The sequence below is a fragment of the Anomalospiza imberbis genome, chromosome 1 (assembly GCF_031753505.1).
Source record: "Anomalospiza imberbis isolate Cuckoo-Finch-1a 21T00152 chromosome 1, ASM3175350v1, whole genome shotgun sequence".
NCBI lineage: Eukaryota > Metazoa > Chordata > Aves > Passeriformes > Viduidae > Anomalospiza > Anomalospiza imberbis.
Window position 1 is genome coordinate 310905 of NC_089681.1, and position 26751 is coordinate 337655.

Genomic DNA, 26751 nt, shown 5'->3' on the forward strand with positions numbered 1-26751 from the left:
CCTGACTTTGAATAAGGGCCTGGAGTGCCAGGACACTGGGAATAGCTTCCTACTGCCAGAGGACGGGGTTAGATGGGATATTGGGAAGGAATTCCTCCTTGAGAGGGTGGTGAGGAACTGGAATGGAATTCCCAGAGAAGCTGTGGCTGCCTCATTCCTGGAAGTGTCCAAGGCCAGGTTGGACTGAGGTTGGAGCAACCTGGGGTGGCGGAAGGTGTCCCTGACCACAGCAGAGGTTTGGAATTTGATGGCCTTGCAGGTCCCTTCCAACCCAAACCGTTTCATAATTTTACATTCACAAACCAGTTCAAAGCCCTCCAGCCCAGCCCCTTCTGCTGATCTTTGCAACATTTCTGTCACACAACTGAAGCCTCCTTTCATTCACAAACTCCTGTTTGAAATGAGCCACATCCCAAGCTCCAGAATCTTTTCGTGGGGCAATTTTGGTGTAAAAGATGATGAACAGGAATGTGATTTTACATGATTACACCCCATTGGCGTGGAGAAGACCACACTGAGAGGACATAACCCCATGAAGATCCCTCTGATGCCACCTAAAATCTCTCTGGGATGGCTCCACGTGACAGTTCACAGACGACAACCTCCATGTGGGAATAAAAATCCATTTAATTTCCATAAATTCTGCAGCAAGGAGACAAAGACCCGACAAGTAAAAACCCCCACCCGCCCACTGACATGGGACACGGCAGCACTGAGGAGTTCATTTAATTTCCCTCTTCCAGTAATTCAGCTAAACACCCTAAAATTTCATCCAAATCAGGTCAGGAGCTGCTAAATTCCTATCAGATGCCTCCAATATTCCAAGGTAGTGCCGGGAGCCCTCCCTGCTCCAACCTCAACTCTCCCAAAGGTGTCCTCCAGCCCCAGCCACCCCACAAACCCTGTGAGGAACACCTCAACCCCCATCCCTGGAGCCTTCAGCTCCACAAGGATGCTCAGATGATGGTACCTGGTTCAGCAGGTCTCCGTGGTCCAGGTGTTCCCAGCCGTGATGGGAATGATGGAGGTGACTCTCTCTTGTGGATGCCACCCAAGTGTCCCTTTCCCAGTCCATTGCCTGAAGGAAGCTGTCTTAAACCAGCCCCAAACCATCCTGGTTTAACAGGATTCTGTTTTGGCAGTGGGAAGAGCATCACCAGACACTTCCAAGGTGGAATATTTCCCCTGCAGCACCTCAGGAGTGGCCCATGAGCTGGCTGTGCCCACCTCAACCCTGCTCTGGGATTTGGGGATTTTTCAGTGTAACATCCCCCATTATCCCATGGACACTGAGCAGGTCCTTCCCTCGCCCCTTCTCCCCATGGAATTGGGGGAACTGGGCAATTTGGGGGGGGGGGACATTGACCCCCTTTCTGGCAGTGCCAGTGACCAGGGGCCACAAGGGATGTAAAAAATAGCACCTCCTAAATATATTTAGGTAAGGAACAACCCTGGAATTCGAGTTGTTGCACAAAAATCCCCTGAATTGTGACCCACAGGCATCTGGGCTCTCTGATCCCCAAGGAGTCACGGTCACAGAGGGGCAAGTGGCACCTCCACCACCATCCCCCTGGGACAACTGGGGTATCCCCAGCGCCGTGGCCAACCAGGGGTGGTTGGTAGCCAAAAAGTGGCAGTCGCCCCTGCCTTAGGATTGGGGGCTGCGGCCGCGGCGCAGCCGCTGGGCCATGGAGATGAGGGAGCGGAGCTGCACCAGCTTCAGCGGCCCCACTTCTCGGGGGTCCTGTCCCTCCAGCCAGCGTAGCGCCGTCTCCAGACCCTGGATGGCTTCCTGAGCCGTGGGCAGCAAAGGATCTCCTTCCCCAACCCTTTTGCCACCAGCTGCTTCCTCCTCCTCATCCTCTTCTGCCCCGCAGCCCTCGGTGCCTTCCTCCTCAGCGCCCTCCTCGCCATCATCGTTCTCCTCTGCACCTGGAGCTGCGTCATCCAAGTGCAACCAGTCGGACACTTCCTCGGGAGCCAAGCGCTTGAAGGCCAAGGCGGCCAGGTGGGTCAGGTCACTGAAGACCTTGCTGTCCCCTCCGCCTTCCTCCCCTCCCGGGGGGTCCCCGTGCTCTTCCTCGCCGGGCTGGGGCTCAAAGGCAGCGCGCAGCCCCAGCAGCCAGCACTTCTCGATGGATCCAGGTGGGATGAGATCCCAGGAGAGGCCAGCCAGGTACAACATGTCCTTGAGGAGGAAGGAGCGCACGAAGTCCGCGGGACTGCCGGGGCCACCGCAGGACACGGCCAAGCGCAGCAGTTCCCGCTTGTAGAGCTGCTTGAAGGCTGACACCACGCCTTGCTCCAGCGGTGCTGGGATTCGGCCTCCTGATCCAGCCAGGCCACTCCCGGAGGCACCCTTGGAGAGGAAGAGCGCGCGGATGGACCCATCCGGAGTCTGGAGTGGTGGAGAATCCTCAGCCCCCGCTCCCGAGCGGGATGGAGCAGAGCTAAGCAGCAGCACAGCCTTCTGCTGCAGGCAGCTCCGCCGCAGGTACCGCTTGACCCCCGGCACGAAGTCCTCAAAGAACCAAGCCCGCAGAAGCGCCGGCGCAAGCCGTGCCTTGGGGCTGTAGCGGTAGCAAGCCGGGAATTTCTCCTGGTTGTGATGCCGGAGGCTGGCGGGATCGCGGAGACCCCCGACCACCAAGGGCTTGAGTTTGTGGGAGCCGGTCAAGTTGGCGGCCAGCAGCACCGTGACGCGCTCGCCGCGGGCCGGACGCCTTGCCGTGATTCCGGCACCGGGAAGAAGCTTCCAGAAGAGCCTGGTGATGTTGGCGTTGTAGATCTGCTCATCCCCGTAGCCGCCGGCATCGGGCAGCACCTCGGTGCGGGTGGCTGGCGCGCGCTCGGGCTCGGCGGGGAGGCCGCCCTCGCCGTAGATGCGTTGGCTGGAGATGCCATGGCGCTTCTGCCAGCGCCAGAACCAGCCGTGGCTCGCCTTGAAGGTGCATTCAGGCCCGTAGATCTGCCGGGCGAAGGCCTCCGCCTGCGCCTGGATGAGGGGTCCGGAGAGCGGCACGCCGTGCTGGCGCAGGGCGAGGAACCAGGCGTAGACGGCGCGGTCGATCTCCTCCTCGTTGGCCAAGCGCATCTTCTTGCGCTGGGTGCCCACCTCGCCTCCGAGCTGCTCCAGGAACCAGCGGAGCTTCGCCTCGTCCTTCAGCCACCCCCGGAGCGTGCCCCCCGGCACCCCAAAAGCCCGGCACACCGACGCCTGGCGCTCGCCCTTCTTCACCCTCTCGATGGCCTGGAGCTTGTCCTTGATGGAGTAGGCGCGGCGAAGCGACATCTTCACCGACACCCCCCCGGGTGATGCGCTGCTGCCTCCACCTCCACCTCCTCCTCCTCCTGCCCGCCGCCCTCCCGCCATTCCCCCGCCCTCCTCCGGCTCCCCCTCGGGCATGGAGCGACCCCCGCGTCCATGGGAATGGGGGGCGCGTTATAACCGGGGAGGAATGCGGGGATGGGGTGGGGGGGGCGCGGCGGCGCCTTTGTCTCAGCTCCGGTGCCCCGCATGCGCGCGCCCCACCACGGCCACTAAGTTGCGCCGCTCACCACCCCCCCCCCCAGCCCCCCCTTTTCCTCGCCAAGTTGGATTCTTCCTCCTAGCTCCGCCAGCGCTTGTGGGTTGTACCACTCTGCGAAAAGGGGGGAGCGCGCCATCCCGCCGCCCCCCCCACCACGTCGCTTTCCCCCTTGAGCTGTTCCACTTGGCTTTCACGGGAGGGAGAAGAAGTGCGCGGAAGGAGACAACGCGCCGCACGCACAGCGCGGAGCCTCTTCTGCCCCGTAACGCCTCCTGTAAAATATAGGGGATCATCCTGGGGGAGGTAGGGAAGCGGCGTGCGGGAAGCAGAGAGGTGTCGCATCCCCCTTTTCGCAGAGTGGTACAACCTACGGGCGTTAGCGGAGGTACGAGGACGAATCCAACTTGTCAAGGAAAAGGGGGGGAGAGGCGCAGCCTAATAGTTACGGGGGGGGGGGGTGGTTCGCGCATCCCGCTTCCACCCCCCCCCCCACCGTGATGTTCCACGTGTCTCTTTGATTGTGGGGGGGGACAGGCCCCGCGCTGTGAGCGTGACAAGCTGTCTCCCCGCGGGGCACCCCCCTTCGCCGCCCCCCCCCCTCACGCGCCACGTGTGGTACGCGCCTCCCCCATAACCCTCCGCGCGGCGCGCGCCGCCCTCCTCTATCCCGGCGGCGGCCAAAGGGAGCGGAGGGGCTGTAAGGGGATCAACGCTGCTGGTGAGTCCTGGTTTCCAGCCCCTTGCAGCCCCCAGGAATCCTTATGCCCCCAGTTAGGGTCCTTTATCCCTCTCCCTGAGCCTCGGTAATGAGGGTTTCGGGGGTCTCCGGAGCGTCCTTTATTCCTCTAGGGCAGGAGGTGGGGGGGCCCCCCTCTTGATATATGGGGGGAAAGGGGCTTAGGGGGCCCTTGAGGGTGTGTTGGGTTCCTTTATAATTTCAGAGTCCCCAAGAAGGTGATTGTGGTCACCCCTTTTATTCTCTTTAGGACGCTTTTCCTGCGGAAAGAGGGATTTGGGGCTCTCCTCATAGGGAATGAGGCTCCTTCCCTCACAGTGGTGGGAAGAGGGGAGTGTTGGGGGGTCCTTCCTTTTATGTGGGGGTCTCTGTCCCTGTTAAAGCCTCAGAAAAGGGAGTTTGGGGCGGTTCTCCCATTGTCTTTAGGGTCCATTTCATTCCTCCAGAGTCCTGAGGGAGAGGATTTGGGGTGCTCTTGGTTTTTGGGATAACTTTTCCATGCCTAGAATCCTAGGGAATACTGGGGTGACACACCCCCCCCCCACTTTCCCCATGTTTTCAGTCCCTTTTCCCTTAGTAGGTCTGAAAAGGGGGTCATGGGAGTCCCTAAGAGTCCTGAAGGAAAGGATTTGGGGGTGCCCTTGTTTCTTGGGATTACTTTCCCCACTTAAAATCCCGGGGAACATTGTGGTGACACTCCCCAGTGCCAATGTTTTAGGTTCCTTTTCCCTTAAAAGTTTTGGGAAGGGGCGTGTGGAAGCCCCCTCCACATTCCCTGTGGGGTCTCTCCTCCCCTCACACCCCAAAAAGAGGATGTGGGAGATCCCTTTCCCCTTGCCAGGCAGAGGGAAGGGGGGATTTTAGGATTCTCCATGTCTTTGTGGTCGTTTTCCTTCCCCAGGATTTAGGAACTCTCTGTTACAGATGAGGGATGGGTGAGCTCATGCTGGGGGTCTCCCTAAACCTTTGTGGCTTTCCACAGATTGTGGGGACATATTCCCTATTTTTTTGGGGGGAATATTCCTGATGTATTAAAGCCTCACCTCTTCAAGTCTGGATTGGAGGTGGTGGGGAAAGGGATCAATGTTATTCCTGCCTGGCTAAGGAAGGGAATTTAGGGATCCCACACTTCCCCAGCTGCTCCAGGTGCCTCAGGGTTCTGCTCCTCCCCCGTTCCTGAGAATTTTTTTGTCCAGTCACTTGCTTCAAAGGGAAACCGGAGCTGCTGCTGTGTCCTGGCAGGGAGCAGCTGATCCATCCCATATGCCAACCCCCTTGGCTGCCTTTCCAAACTTATCCCGGAGCTGGAAAACCTGGAAAATCAACTCTAGGTGCACCTGGGCTCTGCTTATCTCACCTGCCCCTCTTTCTTCGTGCTGTTCCCAAATTTCTGTCACCTTGGTGGGGTTTGTCCTCTCCGTGTTTTTTTGATCTTGATGCTCAGGAGGAAGGGATCCATTTCCAAACTATTTTGGGAACGGGCAGAGCCTGCTGTTGTGCTCCATGGGGTTTTTGAAGGATTACATCCCCGACTAAATTTGCTGAGGCTGCCGCATTGGCGTTCCCAGAAATCCCGTATGGATTTGTTCTGTCACATCCAGGCCACTGATGATTTGGAATTGATTGGGATCCTGAAAATCAGGATCCTTAGGGATGAGAAATCCCCTTTTCTGAGCTCTTCTGCTGTAATTCTTTCCTCTCCTTTTCCAGGTGTGTCCCATTTCTCCCTGACCTTCAGGTAGGATTTTTCCTCACCTGAGCTGCTCATTCCCAACTTTTTTCCCCCTATTTCTCTTGAAGGTGACACTTTACAAGTCTTTCCCTTCTGCTGATTTCCCATATCCATGACTATCTCATTAGGAATTTTCAGCTTGGAGCAGAAAGTTGTGTTTTTAGGCGATCAAGGATAGGAATTGTGGGGTTTTCCTGGAATGTGGAGCTTTGTCTCATAGCAAAGGTGATGATAACTTAGGGAAGAGCCAATTTTAGGGAATGAAACCAGCAGAAAAGCTAGTTTTAAATGAATAAAATATCAGATACAAGTGTTAGTATTTTGATTTATTTTGATTTCCGTGATGGTTCTTGGACTCATCCTGAATTTCTGGGCTGTGACTTTTCCCAGTGGAGAACATTCCCAATGCCACAGCGTGGTTTTTAATCCTAAAACTTTGTGTTTGTGGAGGTAAAAATGGCAATTTTGAGTGGAAAATGTTGAAAGTTGATGGTTTGTGTGATTAAAATTCCTTTTTCCCAGGTTCTTCCAGGAAAATTGGTGGACAGAAGAGAAATGACTTTTTTTTCCCATTTTTTCCTTGCTTAGAAGCTTTATTTCTGTGGAAATTTGGGGTTTTTCAGGACTGAACATAAGGTTTGGCTGCTCATGGCAGCAGAAAGGTGCTTCAGGAATGTTTGGAATCACCCAAAAATTGGGATCCTGAATTCCATCAACACGTGCCAGGATTGGGATGGCAGGTTGGGAATTCTCAGGCTGCTGGGATGGGAAAGTACTTTTGGATAACATCACAGTAATATTCCTTGTTATTAAAATGAAAATAAACTCATTTTCTGTGGTGTTGGTTCACAAACTTCATGGAGTTCTGGGTAGTTCATTAGCTCCAAACTTCATTATATATGGTAATTAATTAACCCATTAATTATATGATTTGGCTGAGGAGCTGCTGCATCCACAGAAATTGGAATTTTTCTCTAAATTTGTCCTGTGTTTTTTTTTAATGCTGTCATAGGAGCAAAAAAAGTAAGTACCTTCTAATTGTTGTGTGTTTTTTTGGGAATTCTGAAAAATCTGGGAATGTCAGCACCAGTGGGATATTTATTAGACAAATTCCTGCAGGGTTTTCTTGAAAACAATTAATTCTAAAGAGTTTTTTAAAATTAATTTCAGCTCTGACAATGGGAGAGAATATTCTGGGAGTTCCTCATTATAGAATTCCTACTCCATAATTCACCTCATCCATGAGGGCTGCAGTTCCAAGGCTTGGAGCTGCTTAAAAACTGGAGCAAAATCACTTAAAAATTAAATTTAATAATGGGAAAAATTTATTTTTGGATTTATTTTTTAAAAAGAAATTGTAGGAATTTTTTGTGCAAAGTCCTATACATTTTTTATTATTTTACTCATTATTTACTATAATAAATTTATTGCTATGTAAGGATCCTAAAACTAATTCATTGCTCCATAAAATGAAAAAAAAATCCAAATAAGCCTTAATTTTGAATTTTTTCTTTAAATTCAGAATTGAAATCTCAATTTTTAAGCATTTTTAGCTGTATCAAAGTTTCCCAGCTCCTGGGGAAAAAAAGAAAAATCTTCTTTTGCCATCTCTAATGATTTATCTAACTGGAATCTAATTAATACTTTAAACTCTATCAATTTAAATGTTTAAAGGCAAAACTTTAATTTATTAATATATAAATTTGAATGAAAATATTCAAGACCCGAAAAAGCGTTTATGTGTAAATTTTAAATTCAAATCAACAATTTTAATATTAAAATCTAAATTAAAAGCAATAAATTTTAAATTAAATTATAATGAAAATTGAAAATTGAATTGAAATTTAAAGTTAAGCCTTGGACTTGAGGCTTCCAAAAGCTTCCAGGGATTATTGGAATTACAAACTTTTGAGGATATTTCAGCTGTCTGGGAATTTTATTTGGCAGCCTCCCACAGGTCAATATTTATTAATTAATTATTCAGTTAACCACGAAATTTCCAGGTCCTGGACAAGTTTAATTTGCCAATAACTTGGATTATATCCCAGAATTGAATCCCAGTTTTTCAGCAGCTGCCTTTTAGTATGAAAACCCAATCAGGAGTAAAAAACAACCTCCAAAAACTCAAAAATTGGAGCCAGTTTTCCCAGAATTTTGCCAAATTGGGAGTAATTAATTACTAATCCACTAACTTGGAATAATATCCTATATTTCCCACAGATTTGAACAAAATCCTGTGGGTTTTTTTTCCCTGCATGAAAATTTCGAATAATGGGGGGAATTCTTGGCAGGAATATTTTAGGAGGAAGGCGGTTTCAGACACATTAAATTCCTTGGAGTTCAAACTTATCCCAAAAGGGAGAAATAAATGGAATATTCGCACTTTTTCCTGGGAATATTAATGGATAAAAACATCTCCTGCATGCCCTTGCTTTGTTCTGCTGCCACTACATTTGTTGTGCTTATCTCTCCATGCTGCCCATTTTTTCTTGGGAAGATGAGGACACGGAAAAATCCCTGCTCCGTGGACAAAGCTTGGCTGGAAAAGCACCGGAACGACGAAGCTGAGCGGGAAGCGCCGGAACAGGAAGCGCCAGAGGCCGAGGCCATCAACGGGATCTGCCATGAGGATTCCATCGAGGGGGACTTCAAGGGGGACGCAAAAAAAGCCAGGAATGGCAAAAAACAGCGGAAACGGAAGCGCTCCCCTAAATCCAAAGCTCAGGATTCCAAGCTGGAGGCGATCCTGGCGGGAATGTCGTTGGAGCACGTGTGGTTTGACAAGCCCTTGTATGACCGCGCCGAGAACGCCTACAGGATAAAATTAGCCAGTTCCCAGAGTTGGGAATCACCTGAGACTGGAAAAATGGCTCAGGAGTCTCCTGCCATGACCAGGTCGAAATCCAACCAAGATATTCCCAAGGCAAAGGCGCTCCCAGCGTGTTCCCACGGAAACCTGTCCGCCTGTCACCACGTTGTCCAAGGGGTTTGGATCAACAAGTTTGACTTCGATAAGGCCGAGAGGGCATTCATGGAAAAATCCCAGTTTTTCCTTCCTCCCAACATCTTGGCGATCCCATCTGTGCACGTGAATTCCAGGCTAGGAACGCCGGACGAGGGCTATGGCACGGCCTTGCCCACTCCTGCCACGCCGGGCTTGGCTCCCGGCATTCCCAACTCTCCTGTGGCCTCCGTTCCCAGTTTGCCCAGCTCCAACCAGCAGACGGTCAATGGGAAGCCGCAGATTTCCAACTGGGAAGTTCTGGCATCCGAGGTGTGGCTGGAAAAGCCTCTCTACGATGATGCCGAGAAGAATTTTTATGAGAAGATGTTGGACGGGCACCCTTCGGATAAAACCCAGCGGCGGCAACGCGGCTGCCCGGAAGAATCCAAGAACCACAACCCTGGGAAGCAAACGGGAATTGCCTCCACCAACCCTCAGCTTCCCGATATTCCCAAGGAAAATCCCACCCGCTTTTTCCTGCACAAGGACAGCGAATCCGTGTGGCTGAATAAGGTGACCTACGACAGGGCCGAATCCCGATATTTTGCCCTGGAAGTGGCCAGAGCAGCGGAGAAAACAGGGATCCAAGAATCTGCTGCAGGAAAGCCCTCCCATCCAGCTGCTCCGAGCATTCCCACTCAGGAAATGAAGTAGGAGACGTTTCTTTGGGGGTAACACCCATGCAAAAAAAACCCAAAAAAAAAAAAAAAAAAAAAAAACCCAGCGGGGTGAGAATTGAGCCGGAAGGAATTTGCATGTGGAGAAGACTGGGTGGACTTGGAGATGATCCCAATGGGCAGGGAACAGGGGGGAAAATCCTTCAAGGAGTTCCCCTTCTCCTGAGGAATTCTGGTGGATAAAGGCTGTGTTTTTGTGGATCTAGAGGTTGAATGTTTAAAGGCAAGGCTGGGAAGGGAGCTCATTATCCCCCTTTTTGCATGGATACAGCACCATCCTCCTTTCCATCCTATCATTCCATATAAAAATCAGCATCGTAACCAGGATCCTGCTTGAAGAAGGTTTGGAAGTGATTGGAGTACAATTTAGGGAATCACTCTGGTGGGAGCATGTGCTGTAGTTTGGTTTTTTGAGGGAATTTATATCCAGTCTGTTAATTTTTGGAATGCCCTTGGATTTTCTCCAAAGACAGAGCTAAGGTAGAGACAGATATTCCTGGAAAAAAGGACTATTGGAGCATCTGTCCTTATTTCTGACACTTCTGATCCATGAATTTTGTTGGGATTTGTTGGAAAGCTTTTAGGATCTTTGTGTCAAGGGATTTAGGGGTCAAATACCTTTCACCTAGTCCTGTTTGGGATAATTTCCTCTTTAGTTGGTCATAATTGGATATTTAGGAAAATCCACATGTCTCTGTAAAAACGTGGGATAAATTTGGCTGTATTTGGGATTTTCTGTGAATGATCCTGGTTGGAATTCCAGCAGGTCCTGGAGATTCGAGTGTGGAAAGTGGTTTTGCTGCAGCTCTTGTGTCTGGTGGCCTTTGGTCTCTTCCAAGTGGGTAGATGAGATAAGGACAGATTTGATTTCAGGAAAATCATCTCTGGCTTCCATGGAAGTGTTTTAGGGAAAACTATGGGATTTGGGATGACAAGGAGAGGCTTTGTGAAGCCTGCTCCAGTTGTGGTTTTCTTGTGCTGCTCTCCACCTCCTCAAACTTCTGCTGGCTCTGTCCCTTGCTGGAATTCAGGGCATTTCCTCTTTTCCTCTGTTTCCATTCAAATTAAGAATTTAACCCACCTTTGGAAGCTGCTCCATAAAAATCCCCAATTCTCAGCAGGATTTGGGGTGGTTTTTTATGTTTTTCTTCGTAGTGCCAGGTCTGTCCCCTCCAAGTGTTGCTGATTTTTAATAAAGATTTCCCAGTGAACTTGTGGATGCCCCATCCCTTGAAGTATCCAGGGAAAAGCTGGATGAGGCTTGGAGCAACCTGGGATAGTGGAAGGTGTCCCATGGCAGGGGGTTGGAACTAAATGATCTTTATGGTCTTTTCCAACCCAAACCATTCCATGACTTCAATTCCATTTTTATTCTCCTACACAAGACATTTTCCTTAGAATGAACTAGAAAATCCTGGGTTTTTTGATTTCTTTTTTTTCTTGTTTTGTGGAATAAAGTCTGGATCAGCTGATTCATCCCATCCCCACTCCACACCCAGGTCAGACAGGTGGGTGATTAATCTGTCCTGCTTTTTTAAGAGGATCCTGGATACTTAAATCCGCAGCCAAGCTGAGCTGCAGGCACAGAACCCGCTCCCGACGAGCTGTTAACCTTCAGTCCTTGTGGGAACTCACTTTTTGTGGATATTTTTCCCCCTCCTTTTCCCAGGAAAATGGCTGTGGATTACTTCCTGCACGACAAGATCTGGTTTGAGAAGTTCAAATACGACGACGCGGAGCGAAGGTTCTACGAACAGATGAACGGCCCCATGGGTGGCCCCTCCCACCAGCAGGTAATTCCCAATCCCAGGAATTCCAGAGTAAGTCAAAGGACATTATTCACCTGGATTTTTGTGGGATTTCCACTCTCAGTGCTGTTTTTTCCCCCAAATCTTCCTGGAGCTCTCTAAGCTGTTTTAAGACCCATTTGTTGGGTTTTTTTGGTTTGGTTTTTTGTTTTTCCCACTGTTTTGTGTGGAATCTGAAGGATGTGATCCCAAGGAACTGGGAGATCAGGTGGCCTTCTGACAGGTGAACCAGTCCCAGCTTCCAGAAGTTATCCATAATTTTTCCAGGCTGCTGGGATCTGTGGGGGCACAGTTTGAGCTGGAAATCCCCAAACCCCCAGTTTTATTGGCAAAGAGCATCCCTGCCCCCCTTCCATCCAGGGAAAATGCTGCTTTGCTTCTATTTTGGAGAAGTCATTTGGGATATTCCAAGGGAATACAAACCTTAAGTTTGAACAGAGGCATCACAGTTGCAAAGATTTTGGGGGGAGGGGGGTGGGGGGATTTTTTTATCCCTCTTTTTGTGCTCCTGGAAATATTCCAGGTGTTCAGTGGAAGACTCTGTTCATGGTACCGGTGAGTTGGGGATGGGAAGGTGGAGGGGGAAGCATGATCCTGCTGAGCTGAAATATTTCCCGCTTCATTATTATCCCAAAATTATTCCTGATCCAAGGTTCAGAGCTTTCCTAACTTCTTCCTGCACCTAACTGCTTGTGCCTTTGGAATGCTGAGTGTTCTGTGCCTCTTTCCAAGTGTTTACAGGAAAGCTTTTTGCTGAAATTACAACTTTTAGGCACATTCCAGCTATTCCTGCTGCCCATCCTGGCTTAGGTGCTGGCACAGCACCTGGGAGACTGGGAATAAAAGAAATTGGGAGCTCTGGATGAGTGCTGGAAGTAGGTTTTGGAGTGAAAACCTCTTGGAACAGTTCAACTATTTCAAGGCACATCAGGAGCTTCCAGTGAAGGAGTTTGGCCTGGGAGACATGGTTTGAAGGATGTTTGGAGGAATTTATCAGCCACTTCTACCATGGAAAAATGTTCTTAAAACCTCCTTGGAAGCAGCAGGAAGTGGAGCCCACCTGGATGTGTCCAGGCTGTTTTTCCTTTATTTTCTGTTTAACTCAGGATTTGGGGGTTTGTGGGAAATTTCACATCTCAGGTCTTGCTGGTGAGGACTGCAGTCTGGGAAGGGCAAGGAGTGAACAGATCATGGAATTTCCAGGGAGGGAATCTTGAAATACAGGCTAAGGCATGGCAGCAGGAGCATAGATAAAAAATTCTGTGTTCTGGGTCCTGCCTCTCTGGATAGAGCAGAGTCAGGGTTGTCACTTCCTGCCTGAACTCAGGTAATAAATATGGAAAAATCCTGCCGGGGGCTGGGTTTTTAAGGAGTTCTGGAGTCACTCCAACCTTCTGGCAGCATCCCCAAATTTTCAGGGTAATTATAGGGAATTTAAAAGCTCTTTGACTGGATGATCCTTCTGTACACGTGACCAGGGATTGCCTGATATAGCCCCAGTCCTTATGGCAAAAATCACTGAATCATGGAAAGGACAATTCCCACTTTTCCCAATTCCCTCACTCCTCCTTCCTTTTGTTTTATTTTTTTTTAACGTCCTTGATGAATTTTTTCCCCCATGTTTTAATATCTTTTTTTAAAAAAGAAACTCTTGGTTCTTTCTGCGCTGTTTGCAGGAGAACGGAGCCAGCACGATCCTCCGCGACATTGCCAGAGCCAGGGAGAATATCCAGAAATCGCTGGCCGGAGTGAGTACCCAAGCTCTCACCAGCTGGCTGCCTGCATTCCCATTTTTTCTTTTTATGGAATTCTAATCCCAGAGATCGTTTGGCTTCTTGGTTGGAAGTTAGAGGAGAAGACCAAGGTGTGCAGCGCCGTGTGCCACCAGCTCGGCCCCGTCCCCACACGCTGCTCATCCGCAGTGCTGCCAAAACTGGATTTGAGTTGAAAGAATTCCCTGAATTGGGCTTTTCCTTCCTTTTTCTTTTTTGTTTTTGTTTTGGTTTTTTTTTTTTTTCCTGGTGGGACGTTCCCATGGGTCTTGACTAACAGGTTCCAACTCACTGAGCGTGTGGCTCTTTTTCAGGATACACTGGGCTGCCACCTTCTCTTCCCTGTTTTGCTTCCAGTTTAGGGGATGTGCAAAAAAAACCCAAAAAAAAGGTGTTTTCCATCTGCTGCATCCAAGGAATTCAGCTTGGCTACAAGCTCTGAGGCTGGAGCATCCTGGAGGAGCTCAGGAATGTACTTTGTGGAGGTGTTTTTGTGCTGAGTGCAGACAAGACCATTAAAAAAAAATCTTCATTTTTTTAAAAGAAAATTAAAATACTAATTAGTGGTTTTATGGGAAAGGAAAATCCATGGAATACAGCCCAGGTGTCTTGATTTCCTGCCTCTGCAGTGGGACTCCCAAAGGAATCTATCCATTATTTGGTCTCACAATTCCCTCTTGGAATGTTTAGCACTCTCAGTTTCTATCTTTGATTAGTCCAATATCAGGGAATAACAAGGAATTCCCCCTTTCCCACGGGGAATATTCCATATTCCTCCTTACACAAGCAGGAAGGAGCCAGACATTTGGGATGAATATAAGGAATCAGGATTTCAGCCAACAGCTTAAGGAAAAATTTTCCTGAACTGGCTCATTTTATAAAAAAAAATACGGCTTAAAAAGGCCCCCATCCCAAATAGGGTAAAAAGTTCCTTTGGGAGGAACTTCTGGAACTGGGCAAGGGGCAGGGAATCTAAACCCAAATCACCTGGAAGTGCTGCTCATCCTCATCTTCCAGAGTGTTTTGCCAAAGATGAGGAATTTCTTTGCCGACTCCTGTTAAAGAGCTTTTTTGGGAGGGAATCCCAAAAGTTTGGGTCATCCAGGTGGTGTTAACAGGGAATTGGTAAAGCAACAGCCCAAAGCCAGGACAGGAATTTTGGGATATAAATTGTTTGGAGACATTTTTGGGGATTAGTGCTGGATGTAAAATATTCCTCTGCTAGATATTTTTTGTTCCTGGGGAAAGGGTTGGATCTTCTGTGTGGCTGAAAAATAGTTGGAATATCCCTCAAGGATCATCATTAATGTTGGGTAACCAGGCTGGGCTTCAGGACACTCCTAAACTTCTTCCTTGCATTCCCAACCCCCATATTTACACTGTGTGATCCAGAGAAAAGCGGGGAGAGCAAACATCCCAGGATTTTTGTCTTTTCTTCTTCCGGAGTTATTGTCAGGGGTCTTAGGATGTGGCAAGGGAAGAGCTAGCTGTGAAAAGATGGGAAAATGGAAATTTAGTGCCTTTTAGCTGGGAATTTCAGGTTGGGATTGTGTTATAAAACATAGGGATAGCACTTGGAATATGATGGGATTCTGGAGTTCCTTGATTATGAGGGAAAGCAGGAAGTAGAACAGGAACTTCCACCTGAACGTGAGGAAAAATTTTATTGTTTCTGATATTTAAAACGTATTTTAGGGATTCAAACTTCAGGGAATAACAGATGTTTATATCCCAGTTGTTAGTCCGAAGTCCTGTTTTGTACCCTTCATAATTCCCAGGGATTTGATTTGTTTGGATAATTAAGTTTATGCACAATTCCAGCCTTCCCAAGCACTTCAGCTGTCCAGAATATTTGAGATAGGCTGCAGCTTTAAGGTGGGTTCAGCACAAAAATTGTAGCTTAAAAATAAAGGATGTTAGGGCTTTATACAAGAGTGCAGAGGAAGGGAAGGAAGTGATGCTGTTGAACTCCCCACCTCTGGAATTTTGAATTCTTATCCCTGATAAATTAATGGATGCTTGTGTGGAGCTGGAAGTTGGAAGAAGGGATGGTTTTTGTGTGCTATAATGGAGGTATGGTGTCCACATTCCCAAAGTTTGGAGCATCTTCCCCTCAGGGAGGATCTCACAGTCTCATAAAGGCAATTTTTCCATAATGTTTGAGGATTTGGGACATAGTTGTGCCTCTTGCATTGTCTTATGGGATTCAATTAAGATTTCTTGATTGCTTCAGCTTGGGACAGGTATCCCTTGCTCTTCCCATGCTCTTCCTTCTTTTTTTTTCTGAGGAATTGTTATTGACAGGGAAATGTCTCCTTGTGTTGGCACTGCTGGGGCACCTCCAGTCCTGGGATCAGTTTGGGGTCCTCGTGACAAGAAGGACATTGAGGGACTGGAGTGTTTCCAGGGAAGAGAACGGATTGGGAAGGGTCTGGAGCACCAGGAGCAGCTGTGGGAGCTGGGAGGGCTCAGCCTGGAAAAAAATGAGGTTCAGGGGGGACCTTCTCACTTCCATCAATCCCTGACAGGATTCCCAAGTGGGAGTCAGGATCTACTCCCAGGGAATGACAGGATGAGAGGAAACCACCAGAGTGGAAATTTAGCTGGAATATTAGGAAAATTCCTCATGGAAAGGGCTGTCCAGCCCTGGCACAGAGGTGGAGTCCCCATCCCTGGAGGGATTTTACATCCCTGTGGATGTGGCACTTGGGGATGCGCTCAATGGTGGCCCCGGGGGAACTGTTGGACTCGATGGGCTCAGAGGGATTTTTCCACCTCTGAAATTCCATGATTTCCATCCTTGGAGCATCAGGGCTGGCATGGTGTGATGAGCCCACAGCACTGCACGAGCTCCCTGCAGACACCGAGATGTTTGTGGAGAAGATCCCAGAGTTCCTGGGGGAATGTTTGCGTGCAGTGCAAGGCTGTTTCCCACCGCTCCATAACTTCCCCTTGCATGTGGCTCTTCCCCTGCGCTTGAGCTTCCTCTGGAATTGCAAAACCTTTTCCCATCTTCCCAAACTTCTTCCCATCCTGCAGCAGAAGACCCCTGCTCGGAGCAAGGAAGCTCCTTGTGCCCGTCCCAAGAAACAGTCAGGACGCTCCGCTGTAAGTGAGCCATGCATGGATGCAGCCTGTGGAAAAATGGGAGAGGATTTGGTGGGATGAGGATGGAGCAAGTTCTCCTTCCCCAGGATTTGTCCTTTGGCACTGGGATAAACCTGGATAATGGGATCTCATCCCAGCTCCTTGTCCAGGGATCTGCACTCCTCTTCCGGAGCCTGAATCTACAGCTGAGGCATTGGAGATGGAATTTTTTCCTACCCCTTTGATATTTCCCAGCCTCATCCTTGGAACTGTCCAAGGCTAGGTTGGACAGGGCTTGGAACAGCTTGGGATAGTGGAACATGGTCTGGATGATCCTTAAAATCCCAACCTAAACCATTCCATTATTCAGACCTTTCCTTGTGCCTTGTATTCTTCATCTTATCCCTGCTTTTCCCTCTTTCCATCTTACCTGACTGCTGAGATTCCACACTGGAATAAAAGAGAATAAATTATTCTCTCTTCACTTAGAAACGACAATTCAAGGGCAAATCCTGTTATTTTCTTTCCCTTTGTTGCCTGGAATTGATGGATAACGAACCTCCTTAGCAGTAAAAGAAACAAGAAAAAGCTCTTATTTTTGCTGTCAAAAAATCCATTGAAACCAGAGTTGGAATAATTATTCCCTCAGGATGTGTTGAAGCAGATTGAAATTGTTAGGAATTAAAGGCTGGGCTGGGGAAGGTGGGAGTGTAGAATTCCTGGGGTCTTTCCAGCTTTCCTAGTGTTACCTTAAGCAGGTCATTCCTGTCCCTCAGTGGGTTGGGAGAGGAGACCAAGGGACTCCAATATTTTTAATGGGCTTGGTGTGAAATTTTATATAAATTTTACATGGGTTTAGTGGCATTTTGGGATTTGAGAGTGGGAAAAGTGATTTTATCCTTTGCTCCTTGGTGCCAGCTGAAATTCCTCGGCATTTAGTCCATGCTTCATTGTATGCAGCTGCTCCATTAGTTTCTATCCTAATTTAGAGAAAATATCCTTGGTTTTAGTTCAGCTCCTGAACTTCCTCTCTCCCTGAAGACACAACTCTGCTTTGCTTCATGGATTTTTCAGGAGGAGGGGAAACAACTCAATTTCATCCCGGTTTTCCTCGTTGCAGAGTGCAAACACAACCTCCTCTGGAGCTGCTGGTGACCAAAATGAGCTCCTGTCCCGAATTTCCCACCTGGAAGTGGAAAACCAGAACCTCCGCAGTGGTGAGTGGGAGAATTCCTTGTCCTGGCTGGAGACCTGACATGCAGCTGGGAATTTAAAGTAATTTTTCCTGTTTTTTCCCTCCTTTTCCCAGTTGTTTCAGACCTCCAGATGGCCATTTTCAAGCTGGAAAGCCGCCTGAACGCTCTGGAGAAATCCTCAACTTCCCACCAGCCTTCATCTGTTCCTCCAACCCAGGTGAGCCTTGGAAAAATGCTGGAATTTTTTCTCTAGGAATTATAACCAAAGATCCATGTGGACAAACATCCTGTTTTGAAAAATCCCACAGCACGAGGATTGTTCAGTGTCCTGAGCAGTGGAGATTCCCATTCCTGGGCTTTTTTTGGCTGCTCTGCTCCAACTCCAGGTTAATCTTTTCCCTCTTTCTCCCTTTAAAAAACTTTGGATCTGGTGAAGAAAGTGGAACCGTTCAGCATTCCCTCCAAAAAAGTGGAGCTCCCGGCCAAGAAAGCTGAGCCGGCTGCTGCTGAGGAGGATGAGGATGATGACATTGACCTTTTTGGGAGCGATGATGAGGAGGAAGACCAGGAAGCTGCCAAAGTCCGGGAAGAGCGGCTCCGGCAGTACGCGGAGAAGAAGGCCAAGAAGCCAGGACTCATTGCCAAGTCTTCCATCCTGCTGGATGTGAAGCCGGTGAGTGGCTTTTAGAATTTGGGAGCTCTTGGAGTGGGGCTGGGAATCCTCTCTCGTCCAAGTGGATGGTGGTGACACCTGTGGAATTCCAAACAATGTCTCGGAGCCAGGTGGGATTTGTTGCCGTGGAAGCCTGGAATGGGTTTGGATAGATGTGACCTTAAATCCCATCTTATTCCATAGGCAGGGACACTTTCCATTATCCCAGGTTGCTCCACCCTGGCCTTGGACCAGGTGCCAGGGTGGCAGCCACAGCTTCTCTGGGAATTCCATTTCAGGGCCTCACCACCGTCCCAGGGAGGAATTTCTTCCCATTATCCCATCTAATCTTACCCTATTCCAGTTTAAAACCATTCCCCCTTGTCCTGTCACTCCATCCTTGTCCAAAGTCCCTCTCCAGCTTTCTTGCATTTTCTTTGAGGCACTGGAAGGGTCTCTAAATTCTTCTGGAGCCTTCTCCAGCCAAGAAAGGGCACTTTGGATCAGTTGTGACATTCCCAGAGATGTCACCTGGGTACCCCTTGGATGATGATCTCCAGGAAAACACCAAAACCTCCCAATTCCCATTTTTCCAGTGGGATGATGAGACTGACATGGCCAAGATGGAGGAGTGTGTCCGGTCCATCCACATGGACGGGTTAGTGTGGGGAGCCTCCAAACTGGTCCCAGTTGGATACGGCATCAAGAAACTCCAAATCCAGTGCGTGGTGGAAGACGAGGAAGTTGGGACAGACATCCTGGAGGAGGAGATCACCAAGTTTGAGGACTACGTAAGTCTTGGAATGGGATGTGGGAAGGGCCTGGAACCCATGGGAGGGGGGTTAACTCAGGTGTGTTTTCCTGGGAACACCTGGATGACTCCGGCTTTTGTCCCCTTCTAGGTGCAGAGCGTGGATATTGCTGCTTTTAACAAGATTTAGAAGGGAAAACTGTATCCCCCCTCATCCGAACCTGGAATTAATAAAGATGAACATTGGGAGTGCATTGGGAGTTGGGTTGTGGGTTTTTTCCCAAGGGTGCAGCTTCTCCAGGGGGATTTAATGGGAGATTTGGGGATATTGGAGCAACCTGGGCTAGTGGAATGGTGTCCCTGCCCATTGCAGGGGATTGGAATGAGAGATATTTAAGGTCTCTTCCAGCCTAAACCATTCCATGATTTCCCCATCCTTCATGGAAGGAAATATCTCAAGACATGGACCTGAATTTTGGGGCTGGAATGAAGGTCTTGGGATGTTTCCAGTCACCTTTCCCAAGATTTAGAGACCCCAGTCACTGTACAAAAAACCAGGATGAATAACCAGGAAGCATCCAGAAATTGCTGGTTTGGGATGGATTTCATCCCTCTTTTCCCACTGACTCCCTGCCCAGGTCACTTTAGCTCAGTGTGGCCTGGGGAGAGCACAGGTGACATTCCTGAGCATGGCCTGGCAAGGGGACAGGTGATATTCCTGACTTTGGGAACACGAGGTCTGTCCCAGTGCCAGAGTCCAAGGTCTGGTGCCACCAAGGGCTGCAGGAAGCTCCATGGGATTGTGGTGCAAGCCTGTCCCTTGTCCTGGCAGGGCCAGTCACTTGATACGTGACACGTGTCCCTCGCAGGGTCCTGCCACCCCCAGAGCACTGCTGGCAGTGCCCCTTGTCCCCTGTGCTGCCATTCTGAGTCCCTGCTGGTCCAGGTGGTGCCACGTGTGCCTTCTGCGTCCCATTTCTGTCATGTCACCACTCCTGTGTCCCCCATGGGCCACCATTCCTGTGCCATGTCCTCCGCGTGCTGCCGTGCCCTGTGTCCTGTGTCTGTCACCATCCCAGTGTCCCCCGTGTCCTGCCATCCCTGGTGCTCTGTCCCCGTTGTCCCCCGTGTCCCACTGTCCCTGTATCCTCCCTCTGCTGCTATCCCGGTCTCCCCCTTGCGCTGCCATCCTTTGCCACATGTCCACTGTGCGCTGCCACCCCGCGTGTCCAGCTGTGTCGCCAGCCCTGCCCCGTGTCCCCCTTGCGCTGCCATCCTCGTGTCCCCCTTGCGCTGCCATCCCTGCTGCCCCGTGTCGCCATCCCCCCGTGCCCCCACCCCGCGCTTCCGTATCCCTCCTATTTCCCCGCTCCTCCCCGTGTCCCCACCCCTGTCCCCTTGTCCCCGCCCCGCCATGGCGCCGCTGGCGGACCTGTACCAGGTGTCCATGGCCTACGGGCACTGGCGGGCCGGGCGACACCGCGCCCCGGCCGCCGCCGAGCTCTTCTTCCGCCGCCCGCCCTTCCGCGGCTCCTTCGCGCTCGGCGCCGGCCTGGCCGAGGGGCTGCGGGGGCTCCGAGCCTTCCGCTTCTCCGCTGCCGGTGCGTGGTGACAGCGGGGGACAAGAGGGGGACACGGGGGGAAAGACACGGGGCTGCAGGGAGAAGTGGTGGGCGAAGGGACCGTCCCAGTGGGACTTGGAGGGACAGGGGAACAGCTCCAGGGGACAGGGAGCGACAGAGGGGAGGGTGAAGAAGGGACGGGAGAAGTGTTGTGGAGAGGGGTAAAGGGGGAGGGAGGGGGGAACAACTCAAGGGGACAGCGGGGACGGGAGGGGACCGAGGGGAGGATGAGGAAGGGACGGGAGAAGCGTTGTGGGGAGCGGTGGTGGGAGAGGGAGAAGGGAACCTTCCCAAGGAAGTCTTTGGAACAACTCCAGGGGACAGGAGGGGAAAGGGCAGAAGATGAGGGAGGGATAGCAGAGAGCGGTGGGAGGGACATGGGGGAAGGGGGGAAATTCTCCCCGGAGGAGGATGGGGGAACAACTCAAGGAGACTTGTAAGGGATGGGACAGCATCCAGGGGGACTTAAGCGGGGCAGAGACATCTCTCAGAGTGATCTGGGGATGGGGAACCTCCCAGGGGGACTTGGGGAGGATGGGAATCCCTCAAGAGGACTTGAGAGGGAGAGGGAGAGGGATGTCTCTCAGAGGGACCTGGGGGACTGGGAGCCTGCGGTGGGGGAGCGGGACAGCATTTGAGGGGGACTTGGGGGACGGGGAATGCAGGGGATCAGGACAACTCATACAGGGACAGGGACATCTCTCAGATGAACTTAGGGACACACTTCAGGGGACACAGGGCAGGGGTGGACACAAAGAGCCCCCAGGGAAACTTGGGGCGACACTGGGGCACCCTCCAGAGATGTCCCTCAGAGGGGACTTGGGCCACCCCCCCCTGTCGTGCTCCATGCTGGGGGTGCTGTCACTCACCTGTCCATGGGAGGCTCGGTGTCCCCCCCACCTCCCCCTGAGTCCCTTGTCCCTGGGTGTCACCGTGCTGTCCCCACAGATGTCGCGTACCTGCGCTCTGTCCTGCCCAGCACCATAGACGATGCCTTCTTTGACTACCTGGCCACCCTGGACGCCTCCGAGGTGACCGTCACCGCCATTCCCGAGGGCTCTGTCGTCTTTGCCAGGGTGGGACACCCTTCCATCTTTCCTGACCATGCCACCTCTCCCAGACTTCCCCTTTTTCTTGAACCTGGGATCCCCTGGAACTCCAATCCTGCTTTTCCTAGTGCCCCCCTTTTCCCTGACCCTGGGAGCCCCTGGACCCCCATTCCCACCTTCCCACCCCCCCAGGCTCTCCCCACCCCCCCTTTCCTCAACACCATGGACCCCTTGAACCCCCATCCTGACCATCCTGGGTGTCCCCACCCTGTGACCCCCTTTTCCTTCACACTGGGAACCCCTGGAACCCCTTTCCTGGGCACAGGGACAACCTGGACCCTCATTCCTGGGCAACAGGATCCCCCTGCACCCTCTTCCCTGGCACTGGAATCCCCTTGTACCCCCTTTTCCTTCACCAATATCCCCCTGCAACCCCTTTCCTGACCATCCTACCTCTCCCAGGCCCAGGCCTTCCCTTTCTCTTGACTCTGGGATCCCCTGGACCCCCATTCCTGCCTTTCCCAGCTCCTCCCTGCTCCAGAGGGACCAGGATGTCACTTCTGTTCCCGCAGGTACCATTCCTGCAGGTGAAGGGGCCGCTCCTGGTGGTGCAGCTGCTGGAGACCACCTTGCTGTGCCTGGTTAACTATGCCAGGTATTTTGTGGGATTGATTTTGGGGATGATGCCAAAGCCCCTGGAAGATGGAGCGGGGCAGGGAAGGGAGTGCAGCACCCCCCAGTCCAAAGCGAGATGTGAGGGTGGGGACACCCCAGTCCTGGGGGTACCATAACCCCACAAGTTCCCTACTGGAATTCAACTGCTGGAATTCTACAAGTTGAATTTAACTACTGGAGGGTGTCCCGGTGTCCCCCTAAGTTTTCCTGAGGGCTTTCCATGTCCAGCCCACTCTGTGGTCTCCTGAAGGGTCTCCCTGTCCCTCAGGTTCTCCTGAGAGATGTCCTGGTCCCCCACAGGCCACCCTTAGGATCTCCCTGTCCCCAAAGTCCCCTTGGTCAACTCCACCACATCCCTGTTCACCAAATCCCATGGTGATTCCGGCGTTGTCCAAGCAGGGAGGGTCCTGGAGCCCCTTCCCCTTGGCTGTGCTGGCTCTGTGTGACCTGTCCCCTTTGTCCTCCAGCCTGGTGGCCACCAACGCTGCCAGATTCCGTCTCCTCGCCGGCCCAGACATGAAGCTCATAGAGATGGGGCTCCGCTGCGCGCAGGGGCCGGATGGAGCCCTCTCGGCATCCAAATATTCCTACATTGGGGGTGAGTCCCACCCCACGGTCCCCGGTGCCACCGTGGCCCTGCCATCACCTGGGTGTCCCCCCTGTCCCTCCTCGCAGGCTTTGACTGCACCAGCAACATCCTGGCAGGAAAACTCTACGGAATTCCCGTGCGTGGCACCATCGCCCACTCCTTCATCATGTCCTTCAGGTGTCTGGAGGAGGTGCAGCCACGGGTGAGCAGGGCCTGGGATGGGATGGGAATGGGGATGGGGATGGGATGAGGACAGGGATGGGAGTGCAGGTGAGGGTAGGATGGGGATGGGATAGGGATCTCATGGAGTTGGGGATGTAGAGGGGGATAGGAGATGGGAATGGGTTGGGATGGGATAGGGCTGGGGATTGGATGGTGTAGGGATTGAGTGCGCTTGGGGATGGGATGTGGATGAAGATGGGATAAGGGTGGAATTGGGATGGGGATAGGGATGGGCAGAGGGAAGTGGGATGGGGATGGGGTTTGTACGGAGTTAGGGATGGGAGGAGATGGAATGGAGATGGGATAGGGATGTGGTGGGAATTGGGGTAAGGTGGGATGGTGATGGGGATGGGATGGGAATGAGGATGTGGATGGGGTGGGAATGGGAATAGGATTAGATAGGGGTGGGATGGGGATGGGAATGCGAATGCAGACAGGGATTGAAGTGAGATGGATGGGGAATGGAACACTCCCACCTGTTCCCACACTCCTGGCACCTTGGATGATGCCATGGGCTGTGCAAATCCCATGTTCCCACATTCCTGGCACCTTGGATGATGCCACGGGCTTTGCAAATCCCATGTTCCCACACTCCTGGCACCTTGGGTGACGCCACGGGCTGTACAAATCCCATGTTCCCCTGGCAGGAGCTGCCGCCTCGGGCCGGAGGAGATCCTGTGGATCTGGCAGGCCTGGCTGTGTCCTGGCTGCAGCAGGTTTGTGATCTGCTCCAGACTCCTCCAGGCAAGGCCAACCAGGGCGAGCTGGCTGCCTTCGTGTCCTACGCTGTCACCTTCCCGTGTGACTTCCAGGGATTGCTGGACACCTATTGTGTCAGGAGGTGAGGGCTCCAGGACTTTGCCACCGTGGCACAGGGGATGGCTGTCTCTCCTTGTTGGTGGCCCTGAAGCAGGAATGTTGGCTGGCGCAGGACTTGGAAATAATTCTGGATCCAGCCTGGATCTGTTTCCCACTTGTCATTAATGCTTTCCCTGCCCATGCCAGGAGTGGTTTGCCCAATTTCTGTGCCGTGGCCTTGGCACTGCACCAGCTGGGATACCAGGCCATTGGAGTGCGCCTGGACAGTGGGGACCTGGCCCAGCAATCCAAGGAAATCCGGAGAGTGTTCCAAGCCTGCGGAGCTCAGTGAGTCCCATCCCACACCAGCTCTGGGATGGATGTCACTGATCCCTGTCATCCTCACCTGCACCCAGCCCCTCATCCTGCCAGCATTTGGGAACCCTCACAGCTCTGATAACAGTGGGTAGATCCATGGATCCTCCCAAATCCTGCTCCTTCCAGCTTCCAGGTGCCCTGGTTTGGGACCATCCCCATCGCTGTCAGCAACAACATCAGTGAGCAGAGCCTGGAGGAGTTCAGGAGGGAGGTAAGGAACCTGCTGGCACGGCTGGGATGTCACTTGGGTGGTGCTGGCAGGGCTGGGATGTCACCTGGGCTGTCCCTGGTGCTGGCAGGGCTGGGATGTTGATGGTCTCTGTCTTCTCGGCTGCCTCAGGGGAGCGAGATCGACATGATCGGCATCGGGACCAACCTGGTGACGTGTCCCCTGCAGCCATCGCTGGGCTGTGTCTACAAGGTAAAGGTGGCAGCGTAAATCCCAAATATCCCAATCCTCACTGAGCCACTTCCAGGTGGTCCATGCCTGCTCCATGGCCATCCAGCCCCACTGGAGTCACAGAGTCACAAAAGAATTTGCCTTGGAAGGGGTTTTTGAAGGTCCTCCACCACCATGGGCAGGGACACATTCCACTATCCGAGGTTGCTCCAAGCCCCATCCAGCCTGGCCTTGAACACTTCCAGGGATGGGGCAACCACAGATTCTCTGGGAATTCCATCCCAGCCCCCCACCACCCTTACAGGGTGGAATTCCTTCCCAGTATCCCATCCAACCCTGCATTCTAGCAGTGGGAAACCATTCCTCCTCATCCTGTCACTCCATCCCTTGTCCCAAGTCCCTCTCCAGCTCTCCTGGAGCCCCTTCAGGCACTGGAAGGGGCTCTGAGGTCTCCCTGGAGCCTTCTCCAGGCAGGACATTCCCAGGTCTCCCAGCCTGGCTCCAGAGCAGAGCGGCTCCATCCCTTGGAGCATCTCCGTGGCCTCCTCTGGTCCTGTTCCAGCAGTTCCACATCCTCCTGATGTTGGACGCCAGGGCTGGAGCAGCTCTGCAGGTGGGGTCTCACCTGAGCGGAGCAGAGGGGCAGAATTCCCCCCTCTCATGCTGCCCACACTGTGGGATCAGCCCAGGACATGGGGAAGTTCCGGGTGCCAGTGCTGGGTCATGGCCAATTCTTTGCCCACCAGAAGCCCCGAGTCCTCCACAGGCAGGAGGAGGCAGAATGCCCAACTTTAGGGTGGTTTTAGGGTTTTTTGTCTTTCTTCAGCTGATTTGCATCAGTTGCCTCCCCAGAGGGATCACAGGTTCCGTTCCCTTCTCCCACAGCTGGTGGAGGTCAATGGCTCCCCATGCCTGAAGCTCACGGAGGATGAGGAGAAGATGACAATCCCGGGGATGAAGACGATCTATCGGCTCTACGATGCCGCAGGTGAGTCTGGAGACCCTTCCCAGAGTCCTGGGGGAATCTCCTGCTCCATAATTCTCTCCCTGATGTCCTCCTGGCAGGCCACCCCTTCATGGACCTCATGGCCCTGGCAGAGGAGCCGTCACCCAGCGCGGGGCAGGAGCTGGGGATCCGTGTCCTGGGGCGGCTTGGGGAGACCACCAAGGTCATTCCCAGCACTGTGGAGCCCCTCCATCGCACCTACTTCAGGGATGGCCAGGTCAGGGGTGGTCCCATCTCCTGAGAGAGGTCTCCTCTTCCACACTGGAGGATGGATCAAGGGCGGTGGTGGCTTCTGAGATGTGCCAACAACTCTGGTGCCAACACGGATGCGGTGGCTTGTTGGGATTGGTGCTGGGTGGTGGCTTCCCACGTGGGTCTTCCCACATGGACCTCCATCCCTGCAGGTGTGTGAGCCCCTGCCCAGCCTTCCCGAGGTGAGGACCCACGCCCAGGTGTCCCTCAACCTGCTCAGCCCCGCTCACCGCCGGCTCCATGAGCCACAGCCCTACCCGGTATGTCCAGCACTTCCCACATGCCACTGGCACACACCTGGGGATGCCACTGGATTTGGTGGCCTGAGCAAAGCCACCACGGAGCTGCTCTCTGACCCCTCTTGTTCCCATTCCCAGGTGGCTGTGACGGAACGGCTGCACCAGCTCTTCCAGGAGCTGCGTCAGGGCAGCCACTGAGGGGGTCCCTGCTCATCCCCGGCTCCTGCTCCGCTCTTTTTTGGGAAGCCCAGGTGCCTCGTTAGGAATTAACGGCTCTGATTTAGACCTTTCCGCTGCCTGGTGCTAACCCGAGGAACCTGCAGGAACTGGGAGAGCGTCCTGGGGTCCCTGTAGGGAAGCTGGGAACACAGGGATGGGGAAGGCAGAGCTGTCCCTGCATCCCCTGGAAGTGACAGTCCTGTGCCCAGCTTGGTGGCCCTGCCAGCCTTGTGCCTTATCTTGGTGGCCCTGCCACTCCTGTGCCAAACTTGGTGGCTCTGCCAGCCTTGTGCCTTCCTTGGTGGCCCTGCCAGCCCTGTGGCCTCTGTGGTGGCTCCCCATCCTGAAGCTCCTTGG

The 26751-nt window shown here is 52.2% G+C and overlaps 3 protein-coding genes across 10 annotated transcripts; 2 read left to right on the forward strand and 1 right to left on the reverse strand.

Annotated features, from left to right (window-relative positions):
* Window positions 1-609: 609 nt before the first annotated feature.
* On the reverse strand, window positions 610-3550 carry TIGD5 (tigger transposable element derived 5). Its single transcript, XM_068173070.1, has one exon. It carries the CDS (start codon window positions 3404-3406, stop codon window positions 1649-1651), a length of 1758 nt encoding a protein of 585 aa, XP_068029171.1. The 5' UTR covers window positions 3407-3550; the 3' UTR covers window positions 610-1648.
* Window positions 3551-4195: 645 nt separating this feature from the next.
* Window positions 4196-19199, forward strand: EEF1D (eukaryotic translation elongation factor 1 delta). Of its 7 annotated transcripts, none has more exons than XM_068172448.1 (9): window positions 8473-9652; window positions 11349-11472; window positions 13164-13235; window positions 16299-16367; window positions 17467-17563; window positions 17656-17759; window positions 17979-18215; window positions 18791-18985; window positions 19097-19199. In XM_068172448.1, exons 1-9 carry the CDS (start codon window positions 8496-8498, stop codon window positions 19133-19135), a joined length of 2094 nt encoding a protein of 697 aa, XP_068028549.1. In that variant the 5' UTR covers window positions 8473-8495; the 3' UTR covers window positions 19136-19199. The 7 variants fall into 7 exon arrangements, with proteins under 7 accessions (XP_068028963.1, XP_068029045.1, XP_068028785.1 ...); XM_068172517.1 differs by having other exon boundaries at window positions 16302-16367; XM_068172862.1 differs by lacking the exons at window positions 8473-9652; window positions 16299-16367 and adding an exon at window positions 4196-4248.
* Window positions 19200-20327: 1128 nt separating this feature from the next.
* On the forward strand, window positions 20328-26714 carry NAPRT (nicotinate phosphoribosyltransferase). Of its 2 annotated transcripts, none has more exons than XM_068173493.1 (13): window positions 20328-20546; window positions 21516-21598; window positions 22189-22271; window positions 22759-22889; window positions 22967-23082; window positions 23750-23943; window positions 24108-24248; window positions 24405-24489; window positions 24619-24699; window positions 25564-25666; window positions 25744-25901; window positions 26089-26196; window positions 26314-26714. In XM_068173493.1, the coding sequence occupies exons 1-13, from the start codon at window positions 20360-20362 to the stop codon at window positions 26371-26373; spliced, it is 1530 nt and encodes a 509-aa protein (XP_068029594.1). In that variant the 5' UTR covers window positions 20328-20359; the 3' UTR covers window positions 26374-26714. The 2 variants fall into 2 exon arrangements, with proteins under 2 accessions (XP_068029594.1, XP_068029500.1); XM_068173399.1 differs by having other exon boundaries at window positions 20329-20546; window positions 21516-21643.
* The last annotated feature ends 37 nt before the right edge of the window (window positions 26715-26751 follow it).

Coding starts and splice junctions, on each gene's coding strand:
- NAPRT (XM_068173399.1), top strand. CDS start 20,360: ATGGCGCCGCTGGCGGACCTGTACCAGGTGTCCATGGCCTACGGGCAC. Junction 20,547..21,515: donor CTTCCGCTTCTCCGCTGCCG/GTGCGTGGTGAC, acceptor CTGTCCCCACAG/ATGTCGCGTACCTGCGCTCT. Junction 23,083..23,749: donor TGGAGGAGGTGCAGCCACGG/GTGAGCAGGGCC, acceptor TTCCCCTGGCAG/GAGCTGCCGCCTCGGGCCGG.
- TIGD5 (XM_068173070.1), bottom strand. CDS start 3,406: ATGCCCGAGGGGGAGCCGGAGGAGGGCGGGGGAATGGCGGGAGGGCGG.
- EEF1D (XM_068172448.1), top strand. CDS start 8,496: ATGAGGACACGGAAAAATCCCTGCTCCGTGGACAAAGCTTGGCTGGAA. Junction 13,236..16,298: donor TCCAGAAATCGCTGGCCGGA/GTGAGTACCCAA, acceptor CCCATCCTGCAG/CAGAAGACCCCTGCTCGGAG. Junction 17,564..17,655: donor AAACCAGAACCTCCGCAGTG/GTGAGTGGGAGA, acceptor TCCTTTTCCCAG/TTGTTTCAGACCTCCAGATG.